At 36.4% G+C, this 26,476-nt stretch overlaps 1 protein-coding gene across 4 annotated transcripts in view; it reads left to right on the forward strand.

Moving 5' to 3' along the window:
* The first annotated feature begins 1,254 nt into the window (after window positions 1-1,254).
* The window catches only part of LOC131154063 (ENHANCER OF AG-4 protein 2-like), a 122,201-nt gene continuing 96,979 nt past the window's right edge, over window positions 1,255-26,476 (forward strand). For 2 of the 4 annotated variants that reach the window (XR_009136317.1, XM_058106558.1), the window contains exons 1-7: window positions 1,255-1,602; window positions 2,998-3,074; window positions 4,746-6,875; window positions 6,951-7,467; window positions 22,616-22,724; window positions 22,994-23,106; window positions 23,177-23,364. Coding sequence is in view for 2 of the 4 variants with exons in the window: in XM_058106558.1 (XP_057962541.1) it covers window positions 1,492-1,602; window positions 2,998-3,074; window positions 4,746-6,875; window positions 6,951-7,467; window positions 22,616-22,724; window positions 22,994-23,106; window positions 23,177-23,364 (3,245 nt within the window). In the remaining 2 variants the exon portion in view is untranslated. The remainder of the gene's footprint in view (window positions 1,603-2,997; window positions 3,075-4,745; window positions 6,876-6,950; window positions 7,468-22,615; window positions 22,725-22,993; window positions 23,107-23,176; window positions 23,365-26,476) is intronic. The other 2 variants (XR_009136318.1, XM_058106559.1) reach the window with 2 other exon arrangements.

Here is a 26,476-nt window from a genome sequence, read left to right on the forward strand (position 1 = left end):
AAAAAATTAAAATTTTAACTGAAAATGTTAATTAAAATTGTAATTTTTTTGTTAATTCGAATTATGTTTGAAGTATACTAAAAATGTTAATTAAACTTTTAATTATTTTGTTAGTTAGATATTATCTAAGAAGTCTACTAAAAATGTTAATTAACATAACTTTTAACTAAATTTTTAATTAAAAAAAAAGCTAAAAATAATAAATTAGAAAGTTCTAATTAAAATTTTCATTAAATTTTTAATTAGAAAGTATTTAGAATGTTTGTTAAAAGTGCTAATTAAAATTTTAATTAATTTTTTAATTAGATAATATTAAATTTAATTAGATAAAATTAAAAATGTTCATTTTGATAAATATTAATTAATATTTAATTTGAAAATTTTGGTTCAAACTATTAATATAATTTCATAATGAGAAAATATCTAAAATTTATTAAAATTATTAATGAAAAATGTTAATCGAAAATGTCAATTTTTTTGGCAGTATTGAAAATGTCAATTAAAATGAATGTTAATTAACTTGATAATTAAAAACTTTTAAAATGTTAATTAAAAATATTACTTAAAAATGTTAACATAAATTAATAATTGTATATTATTTTCTTATGTATTATAGTACAATATTTATTAGCTCGTTAGTTAAAAAATATTTAAAATTTTATTAAAAATATTAATTAAAAATGTTAACATAGATTAATAACTATATATTATTTTCTTATGTATTATAATACAAAAATTATATATTGAAATCTAATAATATTATATATGTATATATATAATCATAGAATAATTATAATAAAAGTAAATATTCAAATATTACTTACAAGTATCATATTCTATACACAATCAAGAAGAGCTTGACTTTTACTATTTTTTTTTAATTAAGTACTTATGTAAATAAATATATTTAAAAAAAAAAATACTTTTTTATAAATCACTCAAATGATTGCATTGTCGTGTAGCGTTTATTTTGGTAGTTGGAAGTTTTCAAAACATGACATAATCATGGATTTAAAGATGAATGCTAGCGGACAATAGAACATAAAAAAAAGATAAGTATCATAAATATACATGATAATACATAAGTGAAAGTAGACGAAGCAGAGTACTTAGTGAAAGTGAACGAAGTAACATACTGGTTTAATTTTTTATAGCACATGCTTGCAACATGAATCTATGATAGTCAGATAATTGTTTGAAATTACCATCCGGTTATTGCCAACCAAATTACCATTGTGCCCTTCCTTTCTCCTTCTTCCTCTCTTCCCCTTCTATTCGACTGCCACAATCTCTCTCTCTCTCTCTCTCTCTCTGTAACCTCCCTAGCATTCGAATGCAGTGCTCAATGTCTCCGTCGCTGATTACCTCTGTGCCCTAGTGCCGCCGACAATCACTATCTACCGCCTATTTGAGAGGTTCTCTCTACGGTTCTTCTTGGATCGGCCTTAAAAAAACGTACTGAGGGTTTGGTCTCTAGGGTTTCTTACCGCCATGCCTCCTTGGCGTAAACGAGGAGCGAACAAAGCAAAGGCCAAGACTCAGTTGAGTTTGGGAGATCTCGTTCTTGCCAAGGTCAAGGGCTTCCCTGCGTGGCCTGCGAAGGTGTGGCTTCGGCTCATCCACGCTGCCTTTCTTTGGTTACTACGCTTTTTTTCGCTATTATATTGTTTGTAATTCATCATTTAATCAATGTTGTTTGATGATTAAAGAATGAGCAAACCCAAGGGTACTCTTTTGAGGGTAATTGGGGCTCACTTCTCTCTAGTTTTTGTTGTTATTTTTCTTAGCTAGTTTTTGCCGTTATCATTCTTATGAGAAGATTAATATTAGTTTGGTTGAGGAAAGTTAGATTTAACCTTGTCTTGATTGGCTAGTTAGACTTAACTCAAACTTGTTGGAACATCTTCTTTGGCAGTTGGTAATTGGTGTGCATTACTTTACTTACTCTATATGGGTATACATGGTTTTTAGTTTAGTATTTTGGTTTTGTTGCATGAATTTGATGAGATGGGCGGTTGTTATTTAGGTATTTGCCTGGGCCTTAGTGTTCTATTTGTTCTGTGCTTGTATTTCTTTCCTATATGGAACATAAGTGGGGTTCTCTGTTAGTTTAATTCAAAGTTGTCCCTTAGGGGATAGTTGGGTCTTGGGTCAATATGGTACATTCATGTTAGAGGTCTCTGTTTTAAGTTTGGAAAGGTGTGAAGGGGTTTGGAATGAGGGGATGGTATTGTGCCTCCAACCCCGAAACAGCTGCATGTTTTGTGTAGCCTAGCAAAACTAAAATTATAATTAGTTCAAAGTGTGATCTGAGTTAGCTATAAGAAGGTCTGTTTTGTTTCAAAGCTAATTTAATTTCTGTTGGGGCTGTTGAATGAAACAACTGGAAGTAGTTCAAATTCTATCATGTCGGATTTCAAGGATTTTTTGAACTTTTTGGATATTTCTCTTTACATCTGTCACACAGTTGGTTTCTGTGGCAATTTGACTCATATTTTGATAGCGTTGGTGAGGGTTGATTTAATTTGGAAATAGATTATAATATGTTCTGAGATGGTTCATTTTGTTTTTTAGTTTGATTACACTTTGTTCAGCTCATTGCACATTTGCATGAACTGAAGAGTATATATATGTGTGTATTTTTGTACGTATGTGTATATGTAGTTGGCCATATGTTATTCCTAAAAATGATATTTATTGTCATATGATGAAGATCACCCCTCCCTTATAATTAGCATCTCTGTGGGTTTAGGTTTTGGTTTAATTTATGCAGTCATATAATTAGATTCAAGAAAATTTTTTTGATCGTCGGCTTTCTGTAACGGCTGTCTGACTTATTTGCAGGGTGGTTTGCAAATTCTTTTGTGCTGATTTTTCTATTTTTTTTCTATTTTTTGTTTTTGTTTTTGTTTTTGTGTGCTTTTTGAAATGTTGATAACTCATTTGGTGATTTGACTTGATTTTGAGGGAATTTTTGGACGGTTTTGCATTTTTCAGATTAGCAGACCAGAAGATTGGGATCGAACACCTGACCCAAAGAAGTATTTTGTCCAATTCTTTGGAACTCAAGAAATGTAAGTGCATAACATATAGTTATGATGTGTTGTCATGCGTATTGAATGGCTTAGATGGTCATTTGATTCCTTAAATGTATGACAGAGACTATTTTTAGTGTAGAAAGAGCTGGATTTTTTTATTCATAGATTGTTGATAGTAATTATCCCATTTATCAATGCACTTCCCAAGTTATCCATATAACCCTATGCTGTTTGTTTCTTCTGCTTTGTCTTTTTTATGTGCTTTGTAAATTTATTTGATGATTGACTTCTATCTATCACCTAGGAGGTATTGCGTCATTGCAATAAGATCTTGAGTCTCTTAGTATGATCTTTACAAATGAATTTGGACAGATTTTACAGATTGCAGTTAATGGTACCTGTTGCGATGCTTGCATGGTATCATTTGATTGGTTATGATATGTAAGTTAGAAACTCAAGGCATGTTTGGATTTTGAAATGTTTTTGTTTCTTACATCTGTTTTCAGAAACAATTGTGCAGTATTATTTCTTAATTTCTTTATAATCTGAAACAAAATGGAAATTTGTTGCTTGTTTCCCTCAACAGAAGGCAGAAGAAGCATTTCGGAATGTGGTATTCCTGTGTCTCGGAGCTTAGAGTTTGGACATTGGATTTGGATTTGTGTGGTTTTGGATACAATGAGATATAAAGTTGTACAGTCTTGTCCAAATCCACCCAAATTTGAATCCGAAACTAAAAATCCATGCTCCCAAACACAACCTTTAAGTAATCATAAAGTAATTTGATTTTAGAATGGTGGCTTGGGTAACCCATGGCAATCCCTGTGGTAGATTTTTCTGGCTTTGAACATTCGTTCATGGTGCAACAATGTTTAGAATTGATGACGTTGCTGGGTCCGTAGTAATTTTGTATGGTGTTTATAGGCCAAAAACTAGGTGTGCAAGAGATTTCATTTGTGCTGTCTTTTTTGATTTAGTGTAGAAGCCTGCAGACTTTAGTTTGGTATGTGGTCAATTATCAATTTTGTTACTTGGCTTGGAATTATTAATTTTGTAATATTGATGCATTTTGTAAACATGCACAAAGAATTAAACATTCATGGTATAGCGAATAACATAATGACTCTCCTTTGTAATTTTGTTGGGACACTTTTGGGAAATTAACCTCCAAAATTTTGAGTGATCTTTTGATTGAAGGTTGTTTAATGTTAAAATTTTTTTTTTTATTTAATTGCATCATTTTCCATGCTCGGCTTCATTTTAACTATTTGATGTCTTATCCTGTTTCTTGAAACACGGATTGAATGATAAAATGATACAATTTTTGAATATAAATGTTTTATAAATGAATTGTTGCAAAAATGACCTCTTTAGGTGAATAAATTGGTTTGTCATGCTGGCCAATTTATTTTTGTTCAAGTTATTACTTTCTTTGTAGTTACATGGTGGCTATTGGGATTGTGCTTTATTGATATTTACTTTAATATTTGTATGTATACATCTGTTTTGATGTTTTAAGAGTTTATAAGAATTGTTTTAATGGATGGTAATTAGTGTTATTTGCCTTTTTAGTAAAGTGAAGTTTCTTTTACTTGCATCTGTGTTTTTACCCCTTTGAACTGGTTCTTGTTTTTTTTTTTTGTTAATAAACTTGACTGCTGCTTGTGTTAGCTTCTTAGTTCTCTCTCCTTTTTCCGTCATTCACAGAGCTTTTGTTGCCCCTGCGGAAATTCAAGAATTTACTGGTGAGGTGAAGAACAAATTGTCTGCTCGGTGCCAAGGCAAAACGGTTAAGCCATTTGCTCAAGCTGTAAAGGAAATTTGTGAAGCTTTTGAACAATTAGAGCAAAAAAAATCAGGGGAATTGAGAGTTGATACTAATGGATCTGCCATTGGGTGTGAGGCACCTTCTGTCGATGGGTTAGATGATGATGGAGTGGAGCTTGAGTCAAAAGATGGGGTTGGTGTGACTGGGCCAAATGAAGAATCAGAGTTAGAGGGCCTAAACAATGGTGGCTCAAGGTTGGAGTATACCTCGCATGGAGAAGGCAAGAAAGATGGTCAAGATGTGAAGCCTTCCATATCATGTAACAAAAATAATACTTCTTCTCAAGTTGCAACAACTAAGAAAAAGAATAAAGTGTTCAATGAGGGTTTACGTTTACCAAAGAAGGAGGCAGTGTCAGCATCCAGTCCTGCCACTCTTTCCTGTATGAAGGAAGAAATTTCTGGCGATAAAAAGGAAGATATTGTGGATCATGCTGAACAGGTAGTGTCTGATACAAAAGGAAACAGTTGTTTATCCGACACAGAGAGAGACTCCTCTTATGACCTGGTTGATAAAAGAAAAGGTTCTCCATCTTTGGCTGCATCAGTTCGTGTCTGTCATGCTGTTGGTGGCCAGAGGGCATTGACAAATGGTCACAAGTCAAAGAGATTAGCTGCTGGGTCAAAGAAAAAATGTGATGGTACAGGCCTAGTGCATAAGGGCCATAGCCCGGATTTAACATCAATGAAATTTGATAAGTCTGTTGGTCACTCAGAGTCTAGTGAGGATTTGAAGGGTGGGATGCAAAGCAAAGTTGTTCCATGTGAGAGTGTCAAAGAATTCTCTCCTGATGTGGTGAAGTCAGAGTCAGATGTCAGTAGCAGACAGAGAACAAAGAAATTACTTAAAGCTAAAAAAAATCCTGAGGTAGTGGATGGTTTACAGGGCTCCGTAGTGAAGTTTAAGGATAAAAAACTTGCTCATGGAAAGCCTGATTTGGTTACTAGTGGAGCATTGAATGCTGTCAAAACTTCAAAGCACGTTGATACGGTGGATGATGTTACTGAGAGACTGCAGTTTAAAGACGGAAATAGTGATTCTACAAGTTACAGTGTTGGCAATAACAAAGTGGATAAACATGCAGAATTCAGAACATCTGCTTCACGGGTGAAAGCTGAAAGCCGTCTGGCATCAAAACTGCAGGCGGGTCCTCCTGAGTCTGACAATGCTGGTGATGAAGCTGTTCTTCCCTTATCCAAACGCCGTCGGCGGGCATTGGAGGCTATGTCTGATTCTACTATGTTAACTTCTGAAGGTAAAACAGAAAATAATTCTGCCATTGTTAAGAATGCTGTGTCGTGTCCTAACAATGTTAGGGTTCCAGCCACTCAAGTGCGTGCAAAACGAAGAGCTGTTTGTCTTGATGAAGATGATGATGAGGAGCCCAAAACACCTGTTCATGGAGGATCCTCCAGAAATATTAATGTAGCTTCTAGTGTATCTGATTTTGTCAAGAAAGTGGATACAAGTAATGGAAGTTCTAATTCTGCTCAACAAAGTGTTAAAGATTTGGGTGGTTCTGAGAATAGTCCTTTGAAGGGAAGCATACCATCTGCCAAATCCCATAATGAATCCTTTTCACCTAGCCTGCAGCAAACTGAGAAGAGAACTAAAAAGATAGCAGGTGCTCCTGTGAGCCATAGCCCTGGGAAATTGGAATCTGAGAAATTATCTTCCAAGGAGGTTAGACCAAGCATTGTTTCTCCTAAAAAATCTCCTCTCTCTGTTGCTGCCACCAAAACATCAGCAGAACAACAGAAAGCCATCAAACCCCTGGTTAAAGTATCCAGTTCTGGTTCTCAGAAAAAGGCTTCGGCTGGATCTGGCAAAGGTTCAGGTCTGGCTTCTGATGGTTTGAACTCTACTCAGAATCAAATGCCAATTCAAAAAAATAAGCCAATTTCTTCTGGAGAAAGAGCGAAATCCACCCCCAAAACAAATGCACGTTCAAATGATACCCCTGTTTTAGTGGAAAATTTGATAGAAAACAATCCTTTACATAGTGAAAGGTATTTTTTGGTTTTCTTTGTCATGTTTATTTATTTTTTATTTGGTTATCTTTATTTGTTGTTTTGTGCAACCAGACTGGAAGATGATAGAACTAGTTCATTGGCCAACACCAAGCATGTGGATTCTGTTATGTCTATGAAGCATCTTATTGCAGCTGCTCAGGCAAAAAGGAGACAGACTCACTCTCAAAATCCTTTGCCCAGCAATTTCAATTCTGCCTTTGTATCTGCTAGTGATGTCCAAGGGAGCCCCAGCCCCGGTTCTGCTATCCCAGCATTTTTATCTGGCACCAGTAATGTGTCGCAGGCGGAAGTACATGGATTTTATTCTCGTGCAACTTCAGTGGCTTCTCCATCTGCCCATGGTCGTCAATTTGCATCACATAATCAGCTTGATCTTGAAGAATTTGAGGAGAGAAGGGTTAGTTCAGGACATCGGGCTGCTGGGGGTTCACTCAGTGGTGGTACTGAGGCAGCTGTTGCTCGTGATGCGTTTGAGGGAATGATTGAAACATTGTCAAGGACTAAAGAAAGTATAGGTCGTGCAACCCGTCTTGCAATTGATTGTGCCAAGTATGGCATTGCCAATGAGGTAGGTCATGTATTTCACATTTTTAAATGTTGGCTTTTGACATTGCTTGAAAAAAAAAAAGTTTGCTGGGTGTTGTATGATTTAGTGGATGGTTTTCTTCTTGGTATGTTTTTTTAAATTATTATTATTTTTGAATTGCTGTCCAAAAGTAAGTTTGAGTTAGATCATTCTTTGATCTCTTAATTCTTGACCTTAGCCATCCAAAAAGCAGGTTTGCTGAGCTGGATTTTTTATAGGTACCACCGTACTACAATTCTTGACCTTAGCCAATCATTGATATGTTCTCACTTTCGCTTGAATAATCACATGGAGGGTGATATGTTGTAATGAAATATAAATTTGTGATTTTTTTTTCCTGTTTAATTTTTTCCCCTTTTTCAAGAGGGTGAAGGGTGGGGGTTGGTCAGGTGGGGTTGTGGATGAGGAGATTGCTGTTAGATTCTTGTACATAAGTTGGAACGCCTTTTATTTTTTGAACTGTTAGTCAGTAATGTGGGTTGGCTTGGATTACTTAGAGTTGCGCGCCTAGGAGGGCAGCGCGCTTTGGGATGCGGAGGAGCTATTATCACCCAGCTCCCTAAGGGGGTGTCTAGTAGCATGGATTGGTGAAGAGGAAACATTGGATTAATGGGACAATCCCACTTCCCATGGTTTTTTGCTTTTCTTTGGATTATGGTGTTAGGAAGAACATCTGCATGGATGATTTATCAACTGATGACATTCTAGGAATATCTAATGATCTGGTTTGCAAACCTAATATTATATTCTTAGGGTTGGATATAACAAGTCAATCTTATATTAATATATATAATGTGATTATGTGGTAGAATAATGAGAAGAAGCTAGGCATCGATGCTATCTGATATGGTTTTGGTACAAACAACTGCATTTATTGATTTGTTCTTTCTAGTACAAGCAAAAACCTTTCAAAAGCTAGCCTAATGAGCATAGATCAATGGAGATTTATCTTTCCTGAAAATATAATGTTTCTAAAGATGTTTAACGATCTGGTTTGCGGCTGAACAATGAATTTCAATTTTGTCTGTGTAGGTAGCCAAATACAAAAAACTGTAAAGAAAAAGGGAATTTGATACGAAACATGGCAAAAATGTAGAAATGGGAAAATCTTGGAAAAGTATAAAGAGGCAAGAAAAGAAGCTAAAATGGCAGTTAGTGAAGCAAAACATAGATCATATAATAATTCATATGCTAGATTAGATACAAAAGAAGTGGAAAAAAGCGATAGATAAACTTGTTAGAGCTAGAGAAAGAAAGAGTAAGGGCTTAGGTAATGTAAAATGTGCAAAAAGTGAGGATGATATCGTCTTGGTTAAGGAAGAGGACGTAAAAGAAAGATGGCATAGTTATTTTAATAAGCTATTTAATTCATTAAGTAGAAGACTTAAACTAAGAATTGACAAATGAGGAAAAAGGCTAAAATGTGAGTTTTATTGCAAAAATAGAGTTAATGAAATTAAGTTTGCATTAAAAATGATGAAAAATGGAAAATCTATAGGACTAGGTAACATCCCAATTGAAGTTTGGAAATGTCTCGGTGATAATGGATTTACATGGATAACTAAGAGCTTGTTTGGTCTCGTTGCTGTTTTTTGTTTCTGTTTTTGCATAGTGAAGAAATAGATTATAAAAACGCGCTTGTTTATGTTGCTAGTTTTCTGTTTTTGTTATCGACTTTCAATTGCTTGCGAAAAAATTGAAAACGAAATTTCATTGTATTCAATTTTTTGGGCAATCTGTTGCTAGAAATTTTAATATCCAGAGATAATTTTTTTGGATTAAATCATTCATTTTATACACACTTTTTTTAATTAAAATAAAAATAAAATAATCATATGAATTTAAATATAATTAAAATAAAAATACTCATATGTTCAAAAAATTAGAAAATAATGAAATCCAATTACAAAATATTTTTATTATTTTTTAATTGTCATGTACAATAATATTGTTATTGTAAGGTGAGTTTTGAAGATATAGCAATTAAGTGAAATAATTATAATTATAATTTTTTATTATAGTAAATTTAATTTGTATTATTTTTATACTTTTAATATTTTAATTATATTTAAAGACGATAATGAGAATTTTTTAATTAAAATGTTAAATTTTTTCAGCGTTACAAATAATAATCAAACAAATTGTGTTGGTTTTTGGTTTTTACTTTTCATTTTTGGTTTCCATTTCATAATTTTTGATAGTGATGTCAAATGGCCCTAATTTATTAACACAATTATTGTTTGCTCAACAAAGAGAAATTATATTAAATGAGGCATCAAGGGTATGCCACCTAGGTACAAAGAAACAAGTTGGAGAGAAATGCCCCTTACTGAAAAGTATCAAGAAAATCAAGGATTACAATCCCTTTCAACTAGCCCAGAATGCCAACTAGATATCATAGCAATCCAATGGTCCATGACACCTTGAATGGGAGAGATAATTCCTTGAAAGGCTCTTCTATTCCTTTCTCTCCACATGGCCCAGAAAATAGCAAAAGGAAGGAGGGAGAGAGAGCTTCTCCCATCCTTATTAGATCTGATCCCATTCCGAGCCCAAAGTTCGCCTCCCACTGTAGCTGTAGTGACCCATTTCTGATTTACAATGGAGATGGCTAAGTTCAACAATTTCTTGGTCCTAGAACAATGCAGGAGTACGTGATTCCTCCTGCTCCAAGCATCAAAAACATCTATTGACAAGTGGGAGGCCTTTTTTTTTGAAGATTATCTATATTAAGAATTTTTCCAACAGTAGCTTCCCAAGTGAAAAAGGCAACCTTTGAAGGGGCTGCCGTTTTACAAATCAACTTCTAAGGGACGTTGGTGCTGCTCCCAGCCAAAGAACTAAGGTGTTTATAGAAAGAGCTGACAGTGAAGTTCCCATCTTTCCTCAAAACTCATTTGGGCTCAGACTAGCCTAACAATAAAGACTTATAGACTGCTGAAAAAATCTGTTAAAATATGAAGTTCCCAATCAAAAGCATTTCTGTTCAAAAGAATATCCCAAACAATCCCTTGACTGGTCGACTCCAAGTGTTGGCTAATAAGGGCATCTTTCTTGTTTGCAAGTTTGAAAATGGAAGGGAAAGAGGAGCTGAGTTGTGCATTACCACACCCAATATCATGTCATAAGAAAACATCAGCTCCCTTTCCCACTAGGAAATAGATGAGAGGGAAGAAATTCTTCCATCCCCTTTTGATATATCTCCAAACGCCTGTACCATGCGCTTCCTTTGGAACTTTGGAGGTCCAACCATTATGATAGAGACCATACTTGACAGCCATGAAATCCCTCAGATGTGATTTTTCTTGGTCATGAATCTCGAGAGCCATTTCCCCAAAAGTGCCTTATTTAAGATAATAAGGGATCTGAGGCCTAGACCACCCTTTTTGTAAAGGTTGTTTAACCACTCCCCATTTAACAAGATGATATTTGAAAACCTCATCTGTGTCCCCCCAAAGGAATCTTCTTGGATGCCCTCTATTCTCTTGGTCACTGCACTAGGATAGGGAAAAGAGACATGAAGTAATCCGACATATTGTGCACAGAACTTTTAATGAGAGTGAGTTTGGCGCCTTTTGACAAAATACTCCTTTTCCAGCCTACAAGTTTCTTTTCAAGCCTCTCAACATTGGGATCCCAAATACCCTTGTCCTTAAACTTTGCTCCCAAAGGGAGGCCAAGATAGGTGATGGGAATGCACCAGTGTTTTAAAAGGCGTTTTTGAGGCTCGCCTTGATGCGTTTGGGCCTAAAACGCCCTCAGGCGTTAGTTGAAATGCGTAAGTCCTAAAACGCGTACACCTCAGGTGAAAAATTTTGCCTTTTTACGCCTCAAATTCCAAGCGTACACCTTTCGGGATTCTTGATTTATAACATAAATTAAACAGGGCAGAACCCAGAATGCATCGAAAGCCCTATCCTACCTCTCTCGCACAGAAGCTTCCTCTGTTCTGGTCCCTGTAGAAGCCTCGATGAAGCCTCCAGCGAGTTTTCCCCTCGATAATAGCCTCTGCTCTCTCTCCGACGATTCCTCCAGCACCTCCTCTCTTTCTGATGACTCAACGTCTGCTTCCAACTATTCCTCCAAGCTTCTCGTCTCTCTCCTACGAGTCGACATTCCCTTCCAAAGTCTGATCTGCCTCCGACGACTCCTTCTGACGTAGTTTTTCCCTTCGACGAACCCTTCGGAGCTGTCATCTCTCTGCAGCGACACTCTGCAGTCCCTCGCCTCTCTCCGCAACCCTCTCACCCTCTCGTACTCTCTGCCAGTGTGTTGGCTGTAGCTGGCTTTGAAATTAGAATCTTAAAGGCATTTTTAACTTGGCTTGGCTCATGCTTATTTTTTTAATATATTGAGACATTTTTAATTTGGCTTGGCTCATGCTTATTCTTTTAATATATATTATTTATGTTTGTTAGTTAATACTTAAAATTAGCTTATATGATATTTAAAAATTATGTTTTTATATATATGTATTTTTTATTTTAATTTTTTAATATTTTTATTATATATAAATTGATTTTATTTATTAATTATTTTAAAAAATATAATTCCAACTTCTTAAAGCTTACGCCTCAACGCCTTAAGGCCTACGCCTCACCTCGCGGAGGGTAAAACGCCTCGCCTTACGCCTTCGCCTTTTAAAACACTGGAATGCACTGAGTTTACAGCCAAGCATCCTTGCAAGTAAAGGACCACGATCACCATTCCCCAACGGAATGATTTCACTTTTGTTCAGGTTCACTTTTAAGGCTGAAACCACATCTAAGCTGAGGAGGATGCATATAAGATTAAGAATTTGCTTCGGCTCATCCTCACAAAAAAATGATAGTGTCATTTGCAAAAAGGGGGTGGGTGATTTCCATGGAATCATTGTTCCTTCCAATGCTAAGACCCTCTAGAAGGCTGCCTTCATTTGTGCTAATTATCATAAGACTCAGCACTTCCATGATGATGATGAATAGAAGGGGGTCACCTTGCCTTAGACCATGAGACAATCTGAAGAAATTAGTGGGGCATCCATTTACCAGAACCAAAAAAGATGTTGATATACACTGCTGGATCCATCTGTGCCAAGATTCCCCAAAATGCATTCTTCTAAGAATGTACAGCAGAAAACTCCAGTTAACATGGTCAAAAGCCTTCTCCATATCCAGCTTGCAAATCACTTATCTTTTCCCATCCTTAATGTAGGCATCAACAACTTCATTGGCTATTAGAGTAGCATCCATGATTTGCCTACTTGCAGTGAAAGCGTGTTGGTGCTTGCCGACAACTTCTGAGATTGCATGTTTGAGCCTGGTTGCTAGGACTTTGGATAGGATTTTGTATAAGCTGCCAACAAAGCTGATCGGGCGAAAATTTTTGATATTGCAAGCTTCTGGTTTCTTAGGAATCAAGGAGATAGAGGTTGAGTTGATATTGGACACAAAATTGCCAGTTCTATGGAAGTCTTCGAAAACCCCAATGATATCCTGCTTGAGAAAATCCCTGTACCTTTGGAAGAAAGCCATATTAAAGCCATTTGGACTGGGTGCTTTATCCCCGTTGCAACTCTTAAGGCTCGAATAATTTCCTCTTCCTCAAAACGCCTCTCAAGTCACTGGGCTGTGGAGAGTGTCAGGTTTTTGAACATAATACTGTCAATTGTTGGTCTCCAAGACTGGTTTCGTGTACAAGGTATTAAAAAAGTTGCAAATGCAATCATTATTTCCCTTTCATCCACTAACATCCCTTCCTCCACTTCTACTCTTATCATATTAAATCTACAGTGCGCATTAGTCGCACGAGGAAGAAATTGGTATTTTTATCCCCCTCCTTGAACCAAAGAGCCCTAGATTTTTGCCATCAAGCCACTTCTTCTAAGGAGATGATAAGGGCAAGATCCTTTTTGAGAGCTAACCTTTTAGTCCTGTTTTCAGCATTACGAGCCTCGCGGATTTCCTTATTAACCAACACCTTAATGTGGTCAAGAACTCCTTTTTTCTCATAGTAATGTTGCCAAAAATATTTTTGTTCCACCATTTCAATTTTTCTTTGAGCAATTTCAGCTTTGAGGCAACCACAAAGCTGGCCTTCCCTTTTTTTGGTTGTTTTTTGTTTTATTTTGTTTTATTTTTTTTAAGGATTTCTTGTCCTCTTAGATTCTAATCTCTTTTTCTTCTTCCTTAATATATTTCTTTTTCTATAAAATTTTTAAAAAAAGAAAATTGTTCCAGATTTTTAACCATTTCTTTTAATCATTTTGGGAGAAGTAAGAATGTTAAAGAGGTTATGGAGGTGTGCTCTTTGTGCTGTATTATGGGCATTTGACTGGAAAGGAATGCTAGAAATTTTTCTGGAAAAAGATTATCAGCAAGGCTTCTCTGGGATAGGGTGCATCATTTCTCTTTGAGTTTATAGTGCAGGCTTTTTTAAGGGCTGCTGTTTTCAAGATGTCAACTGAGCCTTGTCGGCTTTATTGAATTTATGTTGCCTTTTCTTTTCTCTCCTTATTAGTGAAGACTGTTAGATTAATACTTCACCTAAAAGCTTAGGCTATTAGGTTGTGGGCCAACAATGTATATCAGCCCTTAACACTCCTCCGTACGTTAGGGGTGTACACGGCTCGGTTCGGTTTGGTTTTTGCCAAAACCGCCAACCGAACCGAACTCCTCGGTTTTCAAAATGACTAAACCGAAACCGAACCGTATACCGTCGGTTTATAAACAAACCAAACCGTGAACTCCCCGGTTTGGTTCAGTTATTTTCGGTTTTACCGAATTTTAAAATATCAAAAAAATATTAATACTCGGGCCTGGGAGCCACAGCCCATCACGACACAGAACTCCTGGGCCAAGGCTTTAGTTGCAAAGCCCAAACCTTGAGACATGTTAAAAGAAGGATCCATATAAAATATATAAGTTGGGATCCTAGTTCATTTCCCATTTCCAAACGATGTGGGATGGCTAGCAGGTTCCTGCAGCTGCATGTGCCTTCGCAGATCTGCTTGCCCTTTTTGCAGTTCACCGGTGGCCACCGGCCTCTCTCTCTCTCTCTCTTGCAAACACACACACACAAATAGAGATGGAGGTGCGCACTGTGCACTGCACACCAAGACGGTGAAGAAATCTTCTCGGCAGCCGGCAGGTGATCGAGAAATCTTCTCGGCAGTCGCATGACCCTGGATTTCCACACCAAGTTCTGGATCCGTTTCACCAACAAGAAGATCATCCAAGAAGTGGCCATTATCCCCTCCAAGCGCCTCCGAAACAAGATCGCCGGCTTCTCCTGTTCTCCACCCACCTCCGAAAACAAGATCGAAGGCAGAAGGGTTCTGTGTTGATTGTGTTCTGTTCGTCGTGTTCATCGTGTCCGAGGCATCTCTCTTAAGCTCGAAGAAGAGGAGCGCAAGCGTCGCATGGAGCCATGGACTTCGTCCTAGAAATCTCCGCCATCTAGACCGACCAGAGGTGGATTTGGAGGTGGTTTCTCGCCGGCGACTGGCGATCCAACACGGCAACACCAGCAGCATCTATAATATATAATTATATAATTATTTTTATTAATTCGGTTTTCGGTTTTTTTGGTTCGGTTTTGGTCCCAAACCGAAACCGAAACCGAAACCAAAATTTTTTATATTCCAAAACCAAAACCGAAACCGCAAACCAAAAAACCGAACCGAAATGTGTTTCGGTCCGGTTTTCGGTTTTTCGGTAAATTTTGTACACCCCTACCGTACGTACAGTCCTACAGTGCGTGGAGAGATAAACAAACGATAAATAAAACTCAATAGTGTCAATACAGGGAATGCAATAATTTTAAACACAACGTAATAAATGTGGGCAACAAGAGTAAAACCCAGGACCTCCTGGTAACCATGATTCTGATACCATGTTAGATTACCACTTTTACCTAAAAGCTTAAGTTATTAGGTTGTGGGCCAAAAATAAATGTCAAGCCTTAATAGAGACTTCTTTTTATTCTTTATTATATCTGTGTCTCCTTCCTATTTTCAATAAATATTATTTTTCTATCAAAAGTATTGTTCTTACTCTTATAAAGAATCTAAATTCCATAAAAGGTTGAAATTTCATTTTAATCTTATAAAATTTAATTAAAATTTATTTGACCCACATTAACCATATAAAATAAAAATTACAAATCAAGTATAGACAAATTCTTATTATGTGCACCAACTTCTATGTTATTCATTATTAATGTTAATGCAAAAATTATTATTATTATTATTATTATTTTTGGACTTTGCTATCTACCTAAACAGGACATGTACATAAATTCAACTTCTCATGCGTTAGATTTTTCATGTGCAATGCAAGTATACAACAACAACAAAACCAAGCGTTAGTCCCACTAAGTGGGGTCGGCTATATGAATTCTTTTCCGCCAATTTATGCGATCATGGACCATTTCTTTTGATAGATTCAAAGACATTAAATCCTTACTCACTATCTCCTCCCAAGTTATTTTAGGTCTACCTCTACCCCTTCTACTGCCCCCCACAGTAACTAAGTCACTCTTCCTCACAGGTGCACTATAAGGCCTACGTTGCAAGTGTCCATACCATCTGAGTCGTCATTCCCTTATCTTATCTTCTATAGGAGCTACACCTAACTTACCACGAATATGTTCATTTCTTAATTTATCTTTTAATGTTATACCACTCATCCATCTAAGCATCCTCATCTCGGCAACTTTTACTTTTTGGATATTATGTTTCTTCGTCGCTCAACATTTGATCCATATAACATAGCTGGTCTTATAGCTGTCCTATAAAACTTCCCTTTCAATTTTAAGGGTATTCTACGATCACATAGAACACTTGAAGAACTTCTCCATTTTACCCAACTTGCTTTAACTCTATGCATTACATCTTCTTCAATTTCTCCTTCAGCTTGCATAATAGATCCAAGGTATCGAAATCTACAAGTACTATTTATTTCTTCATCATCAAGTTTAACTTTGTCTCCAATATTCCTCCTATCATTACTAAAATTATATTTCATATATTCTGTTTTATTTCTACTTATCTTAAAGCCTCTAGATTCCAAAGCTTCTCTCCATAATTCTAACTCAGCCTCTACTCCATCCCTAGTTTCGTCAATTAATACAATATCATCTGCAAACAACATACACCATGGAACCTCCTTTTGAATACTCTTAGTCAATTGGTCCATCACTAAAGCAAAAAGATAAGGACTCAAGGCAGATCCTTGATGTACACCTATGGTAATTAGAAATTCTCTAGTTTCTCCATCTATAGTCTTTACACTAGTCATTACTCCATCGTACATATCCTTAATGATATCGGTATACCTACAACATACACCCTTTTTTTCTAAAACCCACCATAAAACTTCCCTAGGTATCCTATCATATGCTTTCTCAAGGTCAATAAATATCATATGCAAGTCCCTCTTCTTTTTCCTAAACTTTTCCATTAATCTTCTTGAAAGATAAATAGCTTCTGTGGTAGATCTCCCAGGCATAAAACCAAATTGATTTTCTGAGATCTTCGTTTCTAACCTTAATCTTTGTTCAACTACTCTTTACCATAGTTTCATCGTATGACTCATAAGTTTAATTCCACGATAGTTATTACAATTTTGAATATCTCCTTTATTTTTGTAAATAGGTATTAAAGTGCTTTTCCTCCATTCATCTGGCATTTTCTTAGTTTTTACAATTGTATTAAATAAATTAGTTAACCATATAATTCCGTTATCACCCAAGCATTTCCAAACTTTAATTGGGATGTTATCTGGTCCCATAGCTTTCCCATTTTTCATCTTTTTTAGTGCAAACTTAACTTTGTTAACTCTAATTTTTCGAATAAATCTTATATTTTTAGTCTTTTAGTATTAGTAGTGGCTGATGTAAGCAAGCATTTTAATTGCTTATATACCATTCAAATTTAGAGGCCTTGTAGAATAAAAAAAATTCAAGAAGAATAAATTTTCACTCAAAACTAGAGTACTGAATGTTGAACAAACAAATTTTACGACCAAATGACAATAAGCCCTAATACCAACTGAATTTCCAATATATAAAGCCAGTGCTGTTGCATACAGCATGCTCTCCCATGATAATGTTAATCAGAGAGTTGAATTTGTAAAACAATGCTTACATGTGTCTTGAGGAATGCTTTAGGGTGAGGCAAATGAAAAATGGCTCGAGGTGCATTTGTAAGAGCATGACTCCTCAAAGGTGTTTGCCTTTCAGTATTAGGCACACACCTTAACATCAATAAGTTGGTTTTTATGCATAATTTGGCAAGGTGCACTCCTTAAGGAAGAGATGATTTATGTGGATTATCAGAAATATAAAATAAACAATTACTTGTACTGTTTGCCACCTGCCTCAGATCTTCAACACCACTTTAGTTCATTGACCAACCTCAGATCTTCTCCATATATTTGTACATTGTCAGCCTTTGTCTTCTCAGGCTACCTCTTTCCGGTGTTGAGGACCTAATTCAGATCTTTGATGCTTAACTGTTTCAGATCTTCTCCAAATCTTTGTACTCTTTCGGACTTTGTCTTCTCACGCTACCTTTCCCTTCAAGCAACAACATCAGTAGCCAAAAAACATTCACGTTGCTAGTTTGAAAACCAATTGAAAACCATAAAATCTAGTTTTCAGTTTTTTCAAAAACAATTAAAAATCAACAACAAAAATAGTTTTGATAACACAAATGAGTGGGTTGCCATAATCTTTTTTTTCACTATACAGAAATGAAAATAGAAAATAGAAATGATACCAAATGGACCCTTGGCCTTCCAAATCACTTTATCTGCAGGGAAAAGGAGAAGAATTTGCAGATTTTGTTAAATGGGCCAAAAAGGACCTTGACCAGAATGATCCCCAAGCCATTATGAGCGTCACTCTAAGGATGAGGAGCATTAAACCTTCAAATCACCAGAAAATAGAGATCCCTCTCCAAAAATAAAAAGAAGTATTGGGGAATTATGTTGGGAAGAGTCTAAAAAGACGAAGGAAAAGTCTACAAAGAAGCATATGCATCCAATGATCCTTTTAGAAACAAATATCATATGCATTGGCCTTGGAACATCTCAGGAGGGGGTTGGGGGGGGGGGGGGAGAGGGAAATCTGATAAAAAAATTTCCTGTCTCACATGAGTTGCATAAATGTTCCCTTTTGATATCCCACTTAGTGTGACGAAGACCACACTTAATCTTAATATGAAAACCATACTTGCTCTTAATACCCTTGTGCCGAGGGGAATCTATTTCTCAAGGAAATCTCCACAACCATTTCTTGACTAAAGAAATGGTTTTTGTCACCAGATTCCCAGGACCCTTGCTGCCTTCTAAATTACTCCTCCTAAATGAATACTTAATAACCTTGTGCCAAGGGGAATCTGTTTCTAAAGGAAATTTACACAACCATTTTTTGACTGAAGAAATATTTTCACCTCCTAACTTAGTCAACCTAATTATCTATCAATTGACTAAATGATCCCTCCTATCCTGCCAATTTCAAACCATAAGAAATCTTCGAAAAAATAAAAGAAAAGGTAATACTAGAAAGATGAGTGCTAATAAGAGCGACAACTTCCTAGAGAGGTAAAAGCCCTCTTTCAACCCTCTAATCTTTAACCCACATGCTGTTCCATAGGATCCCAAAAAATGTTGATCCAAGATTAAAGGAAGACCTGAGGAAATCAAAGGTCAAGAAAAAACTGAACAACTCAATATAGAACTTAGCAACAGTATAATGATCCATGTTGAATCTTCAAATATCGATTTTTTTTTCCAAAACCTTCAGCCAAGCAAGCACTTTTCAAAATTTCATAATATCATACTCTAAAAAGAAACAAAATCTGCAAAATGAAGATGGATAACTTCCGGCCCTATCAACACTAAATCCTTTAATACCCCTGATTTTTTGAGCGTGTAAAGCCATCCTGCTTGACGCACCCACCTCTACTGTAAACAAGAAAGGAGAAAAGGTCCCTTTGACAAATCCTGTAGGAGTTTTAAAAGATGAGTGTTTGAACTTTAGTGGGAAGATGCATGCATATTAACCTATGACTTACCTTATTTAACCTTGACATGTGAAGTGGATATGTATATTAAGGGAAGTGGCATTTATGCGGATAAAATAAATGTGCTCTCAATTATGTTAACAATGGGGACAGTTGTTGGAGAATTGATTAAATGCGTATAATTGCTCACTAATCGGCGCTTGGAAGCTTAGGCATTTGGGATTAGTGGTAGTTTGGTATGTATTAGTGTAGGAGTAGGTACACGCACATGTACTCAACACCCCATTCCCAACTATGTTTCTTATGACTTATTATCATCCTCCTATTATTGTTTTGTCAATCCTCTATCATCTACTAACCTTCCTAAATCTGTTTTGGAAGTCTTAGCCTATTCCGGGTGGAGGGATGCTATGGTTTAAGAGATGAATGCTTTACATGACAATGGTACTTGGGACTTTCCTCTTTTTCCTGACAAGTCTGTGGTTGGTTGTTGCTGAGTTTACACTGTGAAAGTCAACCCTGATGGTTTTGTGGCTCGTCTAAAGGCCCGTATTAGAAGAAGTATGTTCTTGATCTGTTGGATGTAACTGGCTTGTTGGGATCTGAACCAGTTGATACACCCTTGGATCCTAACAGCAAGTTAATGCTGGATATAGGTGATTGATTCGCTACCCTAATCCTGGACAATATCAGAGACTTGTTGGATAGTTGAATTATCTCATAGTTAATCGGCTGGATATATCTTTTGCAACAAGTGTTGTGAGTCAATTAGATTCTTTGAGGACAAGTCATTGGGACTCAGTAATTCACATCTTGAGATATCTCAAAGGTGTACCTAGGAGAGGTCTTTTATATCGTGATCAGGGTTACACTTCTTTTATATCGTGATTAGGGTCACACTTCTTTTATATCGTGAGAAGGGACACACTTATATCCATGGATATATAGATGCAGATTGGGCTGGATCGCCTTTTGATTGGAGATCCATTACCAGGTACTATATCTTGGTCGGTGGTAATTTGGTTTCTTGGAAAAGTAAGAAACAAACTGTAGTGGCAAGGTCAAGTGCTGAATCAGAATATAGAGCTGTGGCTCACACTACCTGTGAATTTGTCTGGTTGAAGAACATGTTGGAAGAATTGGGGTTTTCGCATTCGCAACCTATGAAGTTGATGTGTGATAGTTAAACTGCTCTTTATATTGCCTCCAACTCGGTCTTTCATGAGCAGAAGAAACACATTGAAGTTGATTGCCACTTTGTTCGGGAGAAACGTGCAGAAGCTCATTACAACAACTTATGTCAAGTTGGACATGCAACTTGCTGATTTGTTTACCAAAGCGTTGGGGGGGGGGGTGCTCGTGTTAAATTCGTTTGTAGCAAGCTAGGAGCTTATGACATTTATGCTCCAACTTGAGGGGGAGTGTTAGAGGTTATATATATCTTTTAGTATTATGATTTTTGAGTGTGTTAGTATGTTAATTAGTGAGAGTTAGTAAGAGTATTATTGTCATTAGAATGTATGTAATTTGTATTATAAATAGAGGGAGAGACCTATCTTCAAGTTTGGTCATTCATTTTAATCAAATCTTAATAGTTTTAAAACCTGAACAAGACTAGTTGGTCCAATCCGATCGGAATTGGTCCCTTCTTTGGTCCAGGTGATGTTACTGAATCGGAAGTGTGGCGAATCGGGATCAACCTGGCCAGACCCAGCCGACTTGGCAAAACCCGGCCAGAACCAGTGAACTAGGCGGGTTGACCCAGTCACTTTGATAGGAATAAAGAACTATGGGCATAATGAAGACGCTGAGATTTGAATCCAAGTCTTCTAAACAGGGGAGGGCACGCGCTGCCGCTGCTCAATCCTTGAAGTTGTGATACATTTCTCAATAAACAACATATATATTTTGATGTAGGACGGGAAGCGGCTATTTGGGTGAATCATTTCGACCCAATTAGTAGGCCTATGTCAAAGAATAGGGTGAATGGTTTATTGGGCCCAAAACCCAAATGTGCTTAGTTAGTTGGTTAAGAATGTTGGTGTAGTTTGCTTGTATTAGGATTATTTATGTTGGGGGCTTGTTTGTAGTAATTGTGTATTCTAGTGGTTTGTTTGTCATGCAATGTAATTTTAGGGATATGTATATAATTTCATGTGTTTAGAGGCTTTCTTAGAAATAGTGTGTGAAAGCCATGATGTTGGCAGTTAATGAATATGAATTGTTGAATTGAAAGTGAGTTCCCCCTTGGTATCTCCTCTCTCCTCCCTTCCCTTCCCTTCCCTTCCCTTCCTTTCCTTCCTCTCTTCTGTTTGTTCTAAATTGTCGCATGGCTGCAGAACCTTGATGCTGCCCCTGCATCATATTATATATATCAACTTATTTTGCATGCTACTTACTGCTTGTGTTTACACGTATCCGGATTTTTTTTAATGAAAACAAAATTTACTTCTCACTTTGTTTATGAATACTACTTTTGACTCTTAATATGATAACGACTAATAAATTTCCTGAATATTTTATCAAAGAAAAAATTGTAAATTTTATTAAATTATTTCTATTAATTACTTTTTAATATAATTAGTGAATGGATAATTGTTAATTTATGACCATATATTTGTAATATTTTATATATATATATATATATATTGTTGTTGTTGTTGTGTGGATGTGTGCGTGTGTGTATTAAATGCTGATGTCACTGGTTTGATTACTGATTTGACCCACCGGCAAACTGATCCGGTGGCTTCACCGTGTTTGTCATCGATCCGAGTTTTAAGGCCATGGTTTGAACTCTGCTCATCTCACTTTCCAAAATTTGAAACTCCACATAATGGAGGCCCCATTTAGTTCCTCAGAGGAGGGTTGGAAATGTTAGAGAATTGATTTAAGTGAATAAAGTTACGTACTGCCCACAAGCTTAGGTTTTCTATATTTGCAGTAAATTGCATCAAGTGAAAATTGTCGCACCTTGATGTTGCTTAGAAGTTTTTGTGTCAGTGGTATCCCCTATTTTTTATTATTGTTTTTAAAATTCCCTCTTGCTATTGAGTTAAAACTCATCCCACTTTATAGCATAAAACTAATATGAATTGCCTTTGTAAATATTCTTATTGAATGCAGGTTGTGGAACTTCTCATTAGAAAGTTGGAAAGTGAGCCAAGTTTTCATCGCAGAGTGGATCTTTTCTTTCTTGTTGATTCTATTACCCAATGCTCACATAGCCAGAAAGGTAGATATACTTGTGAACGAAATTTATTGAAAATGATATTCCCCCCAAAAATACATTCAGTTTCTTTCTAGTGCGATTGTGCATTAATCGCTGTCTCTGGTGAAAATCTTTATCCTTTTGTTGGGAAAACATGTTCTGATTCTCATGTTTCATGATTGCTAAAATTATTGTTAGTTGTTTTAAATTAGTCATTCCTGTATTTCCTCCGTCCAAAAGGAAATAACAGCTATTTGAACACGTCTGCCAATGACTGCCTTTTGTTTCTTCAGGCATTGCTGGAGCCTCGTATATTCCTACTGTTCAGGCTGCATTGCCTCGTCTTTTAGGTGCTGCTGCACCACCTGGAGCTAGTGCTCGCGAAAATCGTCGGCAGTGTCTTAAGGTAATTGTACCTTTTCTGCCTTTGTGGGTACCTCTACTATGTTCTTATTGCACATTAATGTCTATCCTAGGTACTGCGTTTATGGCTTGAGCGGAAAATTTTGCCCGATTCTCTTCTTCGGCGTTACATGGATGACATTGGAGTTTCCAGTGATGAGATGGCTGCTGGTTTTTTCCTTAGGCGCCCATCCCGAGTTGAGCGTGCTGTAGATGATCCTATCCGAGAGATGGAAGGCATGCTTGTTGATGAGTATGGGAGGTGAGATGATGATGATGACAATTGTTATTATTATATTCATCCCTTGTCTTTTAAAAAAAAAATAATATTCACGCTTCTTGAAAAAATATTTGTCATATTTTTAACGTATATGCACCTTAAAATGGACGGTATGGAGTGAGAGGTGTAGAAGACTTCTTGAGGGAGAGGGAATGTCTCTTTGTTTACCTGAAAACGGATTGTAACAAACTTAAAACGGATTGTAACACACTTTAATACTGGGCAGCATATTATAACTGTTCTGAATTTTACAGATTTTATTATTATTTTTTGTCTCGTAAATAAGACTGCTTCCGTGCAGGGCTTGACAGCCTTCTGTGCCTACCACTGAATGCGTTCTGATTATTTACATGTCAAAAAAAGGAAAGTTATCATAAATTGTAAAATCCTGTAGCATGGAAGTTGTGAGTAGAATGAATTGGAGGATTCTTTTACAATCATTAGTGGTGTCTATATTATGGACAAGGCTGCCTTTTGAGGACCAACACATTCATGTTAAGTGCGGAAGGGCTAGGGTTGTACTCTTATGCTGAAGAAAGTGGATAATAATTTCTAGACATATTTTTCTAAATCATGCATTTGCATTGTCCTGCGGGTGTGGGCCTGGGATATACCATCGAGCTCTGTTTCAAGCACACGGGAGGTAATTGGTCATAGTACTTTGTAGCACTTGCTTGGGTTGGGTATTAAATATTTTAGGTGGCATCTGGCATGATTGCGTCAAGTACATATGGTAAGATTGCCACTTTCTATATTTCTTTCATCTAACTATTTTGTAATCCAAATCTTTTAGCTTCTTCAATTTATTTAAACTATATATTCATTTGTTTGATTGAGCACTAGAGAGATTGGATCACTACTTCTAGTGATCTGGAATCTCGATTACGTGGCATAAGGATCTGAGACCAGAGTACCAATATTTGGGAGTGGGACCCAAGAGAGCAGATCTCTGCCAATCAGGCATAACTCCATAATTAAAGTAAATTTTAATTAAAAATTTTGGTGCTGCAGGAGTGGGATTGTGGTGCATTTATAAGGAGCCAAAAGGTTTGAGTATTAAGAAAAGGTTTGGGGATTTCTTTGTAGGCTTGAACTCTGGTTGTGGATGTTGACAAATGGAAACCAAAGAGAAGGTGAAGAAATAATAGGAAGCAAAAAGGATGACATGGGTTGATGCTAGTGTTCCTTGGGATCAGTTACATGGATTTTATGAATCCCTCAGAAGATTCTTTTAAATCACTCCAAATAGATGATGCATGTATTCTCAGAAATTGGCTTTAAGAAACAATTTTCTTATTTATTGCACGGAGAAAAAGGCTATTAAATTCTATGGCAGTCTTAGATGTGAGAACCAAGCAAGCTTTCTAGCATGCTAAGAGGAATTGGGAATAAGGATTTTTGGTGAAGAATGGCAAATGAAAAATTCTTGGCTGGTTAAAACGTTTTAGGTCTATTAAATAGTCTACAAAACCATGACCCAAGCCCAAAACATGTTGTTATCAGAACCGAAAGAGTTCAAAACACCTCCATTAAAAATAAAAAACCCTAAAAATTAGTAACAGTGAGCTGTGTGCGCTAGAAATGCCTCATTTTACTGGGACAAAGCTTATTTAAATTTGTGGATACTCACTTGCGGGTTGAAGTTTGGTTTGAAGTTAGATTGTGGGTGGATTGAGCCAGTTTTCCAAAATTTTCTCATGAGTTTGCATGATTTATGTTGATCTCCCATTCTCAATATCTGCATTATAGTATTTTGGAAGAAATTGAAGGGAGAACCGTTAATTAGGAGGATTGATGATATGGTGGTTTTTGATAGTTATTTTTGAGAGGATCAGGGCGAATACCTTTCATTGAATACTCAAGGCTATGGACTGTGGTCTGTTTGACAATTTGATTTCATCCTCGATCTGTGGGCCAGTAATGCTTTTATTCTACCTAGATTCTTAAGTTGCTATGATTCCCCTTGGACTCCGCTTTTTGAAGTTTCTATAAATAATTTTGATGTGCATGTTTTCTCATGTTCTTTTGTGGGAATCATAATTGAGATGTATTTGCTGCTTATATATTTAGAGTAGTTCGTTGGGATATTCTTTGTGGAGTTTCTTGCTAAGTTTAGGGACACTCTAGGAGCACAAGGATTACGGTTTGTTTAGGAGCACGAGAACACTTTTTTGTTTGTGTATGGTTTGAAAAGAGTTGGGGACGATATTTACTCGTGAATGTGTTACAATGAGGGGAGACAAATGAGTATCTAGAGTATAGAAATGTGAAACAGATAGATTTTGAGTGCTGTGCACTATTTAAAAATGCACCTGTGACTTTTCGCTGCTTGGGTCTTAAATTTCGATTTCTACTAAATTTCAAGAGTTCAAAACTATTGATTTTTTGATGAAAATTTTAATGTTGGGGTCAATTTTAATTTCAGTTTTAAAAAATGGTCGGAATATGCAATAAATCATGTAGTTCCTTGATGAAACTTTAGATACCATTAATACATATTATAATGTAATATTTAGAACTAAATCTTATAAATGAAATGCATTAAGGACATATAAGTGGTGTGCAAGGTGCAATAAATATTATATAATAATAGTGTTATATTTACTTAACTGGTTGGGGGGTGGGGAGAGCTTGGTGCACAAAGCTCCCATGATGCGGGGTCTGGGAAATGGGTGGACCCTGATGGGTTTATAGTACACAGCCTTGGATTTTGCAAGACTGTTTCCATGTCATGAACCTGTACCTCCAAACCACACACTGACAACTTCATGGTATACCCATGGATTGGCCAGTTCCTATTTGGAAGGCTGCAATTTTTTAACTGCCGCAGTTTCTACTCCTGCTAATAGTTTAGCACATTCTTTGTTGTTACTATGGGGTCCTGAAGCACAAGGAGATTTTACTCGTTGGTGTCAATTCGGCGGTCTGTGGACTTTGTCGCTCTCCACACCATTGGGCCAAGGCTCCCCTTCGAACATATTCAGTTAATTTAAACTAAATTTATAAATCAGTTAATACTATTTATGATGCTAATGTAGATAATTTACAGAAATGGTCAATTAAAATGGTTAAAGAGAGGTTTTTTAACTTAGGG

The sequence above is a fragment of the Malania oleifera genome, chromosome 4 (assembly GCF_029873635.1).
Source record: "Malania oleifera isolate guangnan ecotype guangnan chromosome 4, ASM2987363v1, whole genome shotgun sequence".
Classification (NCBI taxonomy): Eukaryota; Viridiplantae; Streptophyta; class Magnoliopsida; order Santalales; family Ximeniaceae; genus Malania; species Malania oleifera.